This window comes from Solanum tuberosum, unplaced genomic scaffold (assembly GCF_000226075.1).
Source record: "Solanum tuberosum cultivar DM 1-3 516 R44 unplaced genomic scaffold, SolTub_3.0 scf00101, whole genome shotgun sequence".
Classification (NCBI taxonomy): domain Eukaryota; kingdom Viridiplantae; phylum Streptophyta; class Magnoliopsida; order Solanales; family Solanaceae; genus Solanum; species Solanum tuberosum.
In genome coordinates this window covers 510,683-518,580 of record NW_006239029.1, presented here as the reverse complement: position 1 = coordinate 518,580, position 7,898 = coordinate 510,683, and the positions used below count along the sequence as shown (strand labels likewise).

At 30.4% G+C, this 7,898-nt stretch overlaps 1 protein-coding gene across 1 annotated transcript; it reads right to left on the bottom strand.

Annotated features, from left to right (window-relative positions):
* Nucleotides 1-4,826: 4,826 nt before the first annotated feature.
* LOC102599489 (xyloglucan endotransglucosylase/hydrolase protein 31-like) lies at nt 4,827-7,379 on the bottom strand. Its single transcript, XM_006348955.2, has 4 exons — nt 7,050-7,379; nt 6,487-6,590; nt 6,189-6,406; nt 4,827-5,579 (listed from the first exon to the last, which is right to left on the bottom strand). Exons 1-4 carry the CDS (start codon nt 7,249-7,251, stop codon nt 5,213-5,215), a joined length of 891 nt encoding a protein of 296 aa, XP_006349017.1. The 5' UTR covers nt 7,252-7,379; the 3' UTR covers nt 4,827-5,212.
* Between the last annotated feature and the right edge of the window lie 519 nt (nt 7,380-7,898).

Below are 7,898 nucleotides of genomic sequence, written 5' to 3'. Positions count from 1 at the left end.
ATAGAAATTGTACATTGAGGCCCACCAAAAAGATGAACTAAAGTAACTTCATCTACTTCTACTTTTTTTACACATATTTTTCTTTAATAAAAGTTAATTATTGTGATTTCTAATATATTTACGTAAAACATACTCTAAATACAAATAATTAGCAACTTAAAATATATAAAAACATACTAAAAAATTGATTAACTTCAAATTTCATATGTACCACATAAATTAAAACAGAAACAGTAACATATATTGGGCCCCGTACTGGCACACGGGGTCCATATCTAGTCAAATAATATGAGAAGGTGGACATCCATAAAACAAATTCACTAGTATTATATTTAATTTCCTTCTTCTTCTTTTTTGTCAAATAATTGATGGGTTTTTGTTCTTTTCTTCTATTATTAATACTACTAGATGTGATTGGCCCGTGATATTTTGTCTTATATAGTGTACTATATTTGTTTTCTGATCATAATTGTCAAACAAAAAAGGTCTGCATATAATTGAATTTAATAAAAGATGATTAAACATGTTAATACGATACAATCACTAACAATTGTGCGGGTGTAAGTCATCTGCTTATTTTTTAAAAATTTCCTCTCAACGAAAGAATGAAAAACACTTGCGAACAATTGCAAAGTTATCAATAAGGAGATTCATCGATCGTGTCAAGACATATTATAGTCACTTAAATGTATATAAAGTAGTAGAAAGAGACATTGTTAATCATATTTTGTTAAAAATGGATAAGATGGCATGGAGCTGGTTATCCCTGCACATATATACAATAACATTATTATTTTGTTAATTCATATTTTATCTCTTTATTTTTTGTTTAACCTTCAATATAATCATGAAAACTAAGTAAAATATAACTTAGCAGCAAATTGCAGAGTATTAACTCTAGAAGATTATCATATAATGTTGGCAGATGGAGAAATATACAAAGTACACGTAGAATAACAGGTGTCCATCTTAAGCCACCAATGAGATAGTGTTTAATGACTAATTTACCCTTCAACTTTTTCAAAATTGGCAAGAAGCACACATGTTGAATAAGGGCTTTTCTAATATAATATAATATAATATAATATATGTATATATGATTGACAGTAGAAAGAAAAAGGAGGAAAAAAGGTACTAATGAAAAGATTGAATTATGTAATGGATAATTTTATAATTTATGCTTATTGTACTAATATTGGCATTTTGCAGTGTAATTTGAAAAGAACACATCTTTTCGCTCTCTTTTTTATGATCCACGTTTCATTTTTCAATTAGAAGTGTTATTAAATATTATAGACCTATCAAAAATGTTCTCAATATTACTTAATTTAATTGTGCTTTTCATTTTTAATAACTGTGTGAGAGAAGTATTGAAAACACCCATTAACTAGGTGAATTATTAGTTTCATTCTTGAACTATCGACAGCCTTAAAAATACCAATTTACTTGTTTAATTGAATTTAAATACACCCCCGATCTTGCAACATGAGTGAAATACAGTCCAAAATTCTCGCCAAGTTTAGGAGTGTTTTCAACACTTCTCTCGACTTTTTATTAAGAGTCTCATGCTCCTACAAGTGTTTGAGATGTCTTGGATGTCATGTGGCAGATTGGGAGTGATCGAGAGTGCATCTAAGTTTAGTTAGTCAAGTAGAGGGGTGTTCTTAATTAAGTTTGTCAATAGTTCGGGGATGAAAGTTGAAATTAATAATTTGCGCCAAGTTTAGGGGTGTTTTCAATACTTCACTCTAATTATTTTTATTATTTCATATATGGGTGAATTCGCATAATTTTTTTATTGGGAAAAAGGACTAACATACCTCCAAACTATCATAAATTGTATGCAGATACCCTTCGTCATACTTTTGGGGCATTGGTGCCCCTGCTGTCCAAAAATAGAGCATATATATCCTTCACTCTAACATAAGACTAAATAGGGACACGTGGCACAATCTTATTCGTCGATTCAATATTTAATAAATGTCGGGTCGGTGGATAAGATTATGACACGTGTATGCTCGTTAGTATAAAGGGTATATGTGCTCTAGTTTTTGGACGACAAGGGTACCAATGTCCCAAAAGTATGACGGAGGGTATCTATATACCATTTACAATAGTTCAGGGGTATATTTATCCTTTTCCCTTTTTTATTTAGTATGCGCAAATTAGCTTCTCTTTTATGTTTAGTAGGAGCAAATTAGCTACATTTTTATGTTCAGTAGACGCTAGTTAGCTTCATTTTATGTTTAGCAAACATATAAGCTTAATTAATGAAAAATAACGTTAAATATTAGAAACCATAAATTATTCTTCATAATCAATTTATAGTTCAATTCCTTCTCCTCTCTCTCTCTCTCTCTTTTAAAAAAGAAATTATACCAACTTCCTTGCATGAATAAATTGTAAAAATAACAATACGTATTTTCTTCTTTATGTAATCTCATTAAGTGATGATTAACTTTATAAATGAAAATTAACTTTGCATAAATTATTCTTTACAAAAACATATTGCAAAGAAGTTTAATTTTAAATCCATCTTCACAATTTTAAATCTATGTAATCAATAATTCACATATTTGAGCCATGTAAGCAATTACTTATGTTTGCATTAAGATAGACCGTATACATCACACCTATTACCTGTTAGGGTGCGACTCTTTCCTCTTACGTGAACGCGGAATAGTTTATCCACCGAACTGCCATTTTAACTAGTTTACATGATTAATTAAAACAATCATGGCCCTCAAAGTAACAAAAAGTACGAATATGGTACACTTAGGGCCTGTTTGGATTGACTTTTGGCTTATGACTTATAAGCCAAAAGTCATAAGTTAGGATTTCTAACTTATGGCTTTTGGCTTATTTTTGTTATTTTGGCTTTAAAATAAGTGCTTATAAGCACTTTTTAACTTTACCCAAACACTTCAAAACTGCTTAAAAACTATTTTGGCTTAAAAACACTTAAAATAAGTCAATCCAAACGGACACTTACACTATGCATTATTATATGAAAGTGATGGGCTTTGTCAAGTCCATATATATTTGGGCCCAAAACTTTCATTATTCGTCAAAGTGTACACTTTTAATTTGTGTGAATAAAGTTTTAAAAAGTAGTCCTTTTCAAGAATGATGGTCTCTTCATATACCAACGAGAAAAAACATAAAGACACAATTAAAGTTGTTCCGTATTTGCATAAAGACACCTTAACTTTGAAAGTGTCCTATCACCCCACAGAACTATTTAATATCGTTGTAAATGGGCCATTTTGATCCATTCCCTCGTCTGGGTTGTTACCACTCACATGAGGCGCGTCATTTAGTGTTTTCACTGCCATGGACCAGTTTAAAAGTGCCACGTGTCATTTTCTTTCTTTCTTATTAATTATTTAATCAATTTATGTCATCTTCCCCAATTTTAAACCCAAAATAGCCATTGGTAGCCCTAATTTTTCGATTTCATGGTTTTTTCCATAGCAAGATCAAGTGATTTCAAACACCTCTCTCTCCCGCTTCTCCCTTGCAACCGCCTTTGCCTTTCTCTGTTATCTTCTTCACTCCAACAACACTAAACCCCAATAAAACAAGAGATTTCAATTCAGTACAGTTGCCCTTACCGACTAGTAGTTGGTGTATGGAATCTGAGAAACAACACATTGCATTCTGTTTCTCTTCTTGAATTTGTGGGACTTGGAGTTTGACTGGATGAGCTCCCCATGCCTTTATTAGGTGAATTCAACCACTTTTGAATTTTGTTCAAAGAACATGGTCGGGTCAGATTGAATTCTATCATAGGGAGTGAGCAACACGCGCGACTACATAGACGAGGGAATGGGTCAAAATAGCCCATTTACAAAGATATTAAATAATTATGTGGGGTGATAGGACACTTTGAAAGTTAAGGTGTCTTTATGCAAATACGAGACAACTTTAATTGTGTCTTTATGTCTTTACTCTATACCAACACTAGCAACAATAATATAATATTCACAATTTTTGGTTATGGATTTCATTTTCAAAATGGTCATTTTCACAATTTGTGTGGTTACACGTTGCTCTATCACCTTTATCACTAGTCACTAGCAAACATACACTAAAATGCAACATCCCATCTCACCTAGCATAATTGCATGCATTATTCTAAAGTCTTACTTTAATTTGATAGAACATTCGTGAATTCAAAATAGAAAGTTTGTCGATCAAAATGAATATATTGTATATATTATAATTGTTGTATATAAAATCATAGATTTGCGTGAAGCTCATAGCTCACTCTAAATTGAGTACATGTAAACAGATATTGTAAAGAAGTGAGAGCTATGCTACAATATATATAGGTTGTATATCATGATTTCGCAGTCTTCATATTCAAAGGTTTTATGATCGAGCTTGAAAATAAAGATTCTTTAAGGAGAGAGCGTTTTATCAGCAATTTTTTTAAATGGTCACATTTTTAGTTCTTGTAATTAAAAAAATAGTTATTATCTTGAAGTTTCAGAGTTCATGAGGACGAAGGAAGTAAGGCATATATGTCTCAAGACATTTGCAAAAGGTTTTCAGCTTTGATTTCTTATAATAAAGTATTCCTTTTGTTCCCATATTATTTGTCACTTTATAATATTGAAGTAGAGAATTATTTTTAACTAAGCTTAATATTAGAGAGATGGTTCTTTTTAATACTACTCAATTATAAGAAAATAAAATAACTAATGAATTGGAATAACTTAGTAACTACACCTTGTATTTATTATTTTTCTTAATAAACTTAAAAAGAGCTAAAACGACAGTTAAAATAGGACGAATAAAATACATAAAAAAATGAAAAAAGATGAACTCACTCAAGAGATTTTATTTTGACTATATAATATATATATATATTTTTCTTCAACAATCACAACTAAAGAAACAAATACACACTTTGATCAAAGAAAAATTACAATTAAAAGGCAATTCTTGAGAAAATAGGGCAAGATATATCAACTTCTATAATTCTTCAATATTCTTGACCTTTTATTTCCCCATAACTTAAATCATACATTTTTAATACAATTTCAAGAAAATAAAAAAAAACACCTTGGACGCTTCAACTACTTTTTGCAACTTTTAATGGCAAATGGGACCATCTCAAGGCAACTTTTATTCTTAATTTTTTCCCCTTGTATTCACACCATCACTTCGATGCAATTTAATTTCTTTTTTTACGATCGTTCACTCACTAACACTCAGGTGTGTGAGTATGGTCCCTCTTAGGGTCCCTACAATAATCGTACACCTTATAGTTCCTATGCACCCACAACATAGCCTCTATCTGTTGTCGACTCAACCCTCCACCCCCTGAAGGAGAGCTAGAAGGCGCTCGACGACACGAGGGGCTCTCGTAGGCCGCACAACCTGCGAGCTTGAAATTGTTACTGTATTTTCCGACGAACGGTTGATATTGATAATCGGCTTTAATTCGTCCTTCCTCCGTTGCCCAAGATGATGCATCCCAAATTGAACCATATACATACATAGGTCTTTCTGGAAATGTTGCATCATTTTTCTTAGGGTATCTTCTAATTGGGACATCATCGACAAAAAATCTACAAAGTCATATTCAAATAAATTAAAAAAAGAATAGCAAAGACACATAAGAGAAAAAAAACAAAAATAAAAGTAGTTGTAGTTGTTGTTGTTTTTGGACATGGGGTCATGTTGGTTACATTAATGAAAAATAATGCTTTTTGACAAAAATAGCATAACTATATAGAATTATATCATGACCCCATGGTTGTGACATTTTTAAATTTATATTTATAGTTTAATATACAAATTTTTACACCGACAGATCACTTATGAATTAATCACAATTTTCTATATTGGTATAACATATAAAATAAAAAGTGATTGATTTTCTATAGTACTAAAATTTCTTTTACACTCAATTTAGACAAGTTATTTTCACATTTCTAATCAAGCAATAAACACAAATTCAAGTGATATTGAAAAATAATTAATTGTTAGAATTTAAAATCTAAAAACATTGTAATATTTTAGTTTCATCTTTTCTCTGTCATAAATTTCAATAAGCATTAAAATATTTTGAATTGTTCAACTGCTTAAGGAACGTATTTTTCAACACTAAGCTATTTATGAAGAAGACTAAAAAAATAGACCATAAGTAAAAAATAAATTAAAAAGAATATACTAACATGATCTCATTGGGGTCCCAAAGGATTGCATAATTGTGATAATCTTTTGTTGGATCAAACCAAAGATGAAATTTCATTTCTCTTCCAATAATATTTCCATCTCCACTTCCTCTTATATACACATTTGTTTGTAAAGTATATGGCTTGTTTGGTGTTGTTCCAAGAAATTCAATATCAATTTCATCATGGTTCCCTGGATAATCTTGATTGTTTGAAAGCTACAAAAAAATAAAAAATCATTAATTTTTTTTTTGGGGTTTGGGGGGTGGGGGTATAATAAATTAAATTAAATACTCACATAGAAAGAAGTAATAATTCCAGCAGTGTAACCAGGTTGTAGCTTAATATAAGTCCCAAAATAACCAGAACGATAATTTTTTAGAGATTTAAAACCACTTCCTCCTGCATTTAAAATACATAGAAGAATAATACCAAGAAAATAGAAATTAGTCTAGGTGTGATGACGATGCAAGTTGATACGAACATCATAATTATTACAATAAAAGAAAAATATCTATAATAGCATTAATTGATAACAAAGACGGAGCGAGAGAAAAAGTCAAAACTCTATCTTTATGTTAAGAAATTCATTTCATATGTCTAAAAAGTCCCTCCAAAACTCGAAAAGTTTATTTTTCTTAGAAAGAAAATTCCCACTCCACCTTTAATTGATATCATAATTATATATTATTAGCACATGTTAAACTATACTAATACAATATAACATCAATGTATACACATTATTCTAAGCAACTACATAGGGCTTAGGTTAATAGTAGCAAATGCCTTAAAGCCTAACTATCGACTTGAGGGACGTTAAACGTACTTCTAAAAAAGAAAAAGAAAGACAAGAAGTGAAACCTGAATTTTTATCAAGCCATATAGTTAAGGTACTTTGGTCCAATGATTGATGTTGAGGACCCCAAAGGTTCCTAAAACCTTGGTTAAATCCTAAAGATTGTACCCTAGAACTAGGATAGTAGCCAGGTGAAGGGGGGCCTTGAGCATTGATTAATCTTGCATTGAATAAGAAAAATAGAAGTAAAGAAAGAAGAAATTCCATAATAATTGTTTGGATAAAATCCAAAAGTTGTTTTAATGGCACTTTGGTTGAGTGAGTGTTAGTACTCTTTGTTGTGAATTGAAGGGAGAAGAATACATAGAGAGGTGTATATAAGGAGATTATAAGAGGGTCCTACTACTAAAGAAATTGAATTGATTAGAATGGTTGATGGGAGTTATACAAAATGACAAATATAAAGAAAAAAAATAAGGTTTTTTTATGAATATATATAATATGTATTAAATCAAGTCGCCAACAGTAACAATATATTCAACATGATTTCAAAAGATGAGAATCTGAACATAATAAACTGTACGCAGATCTTACCCTTAGGGTGTGTTTAGTATGAAGGAAAATATTTTTCAATTTTCTCATGTTTGGTTAGGTAAAATGTTTTTTAAATCAACTCATTTTCCTCAAATTCAAGGAAAATGACTTCCCTTCAAAACTTACGGAAAACATTTTCCAAAACTTTCCTCCAACTTCAAATTACCAATTTTTTTTTGAAAAAATTAATTGAAAGTTTATTTTTAAAAAGCATTTTTCAACTTCAATTTTTTTACCCCACCCTCACCCCGATCCCCTACCCCCTCTCCAAAATAAAACTAAAAATTTAATGTTTATTTTTTAAAAATATTTTCAATTTC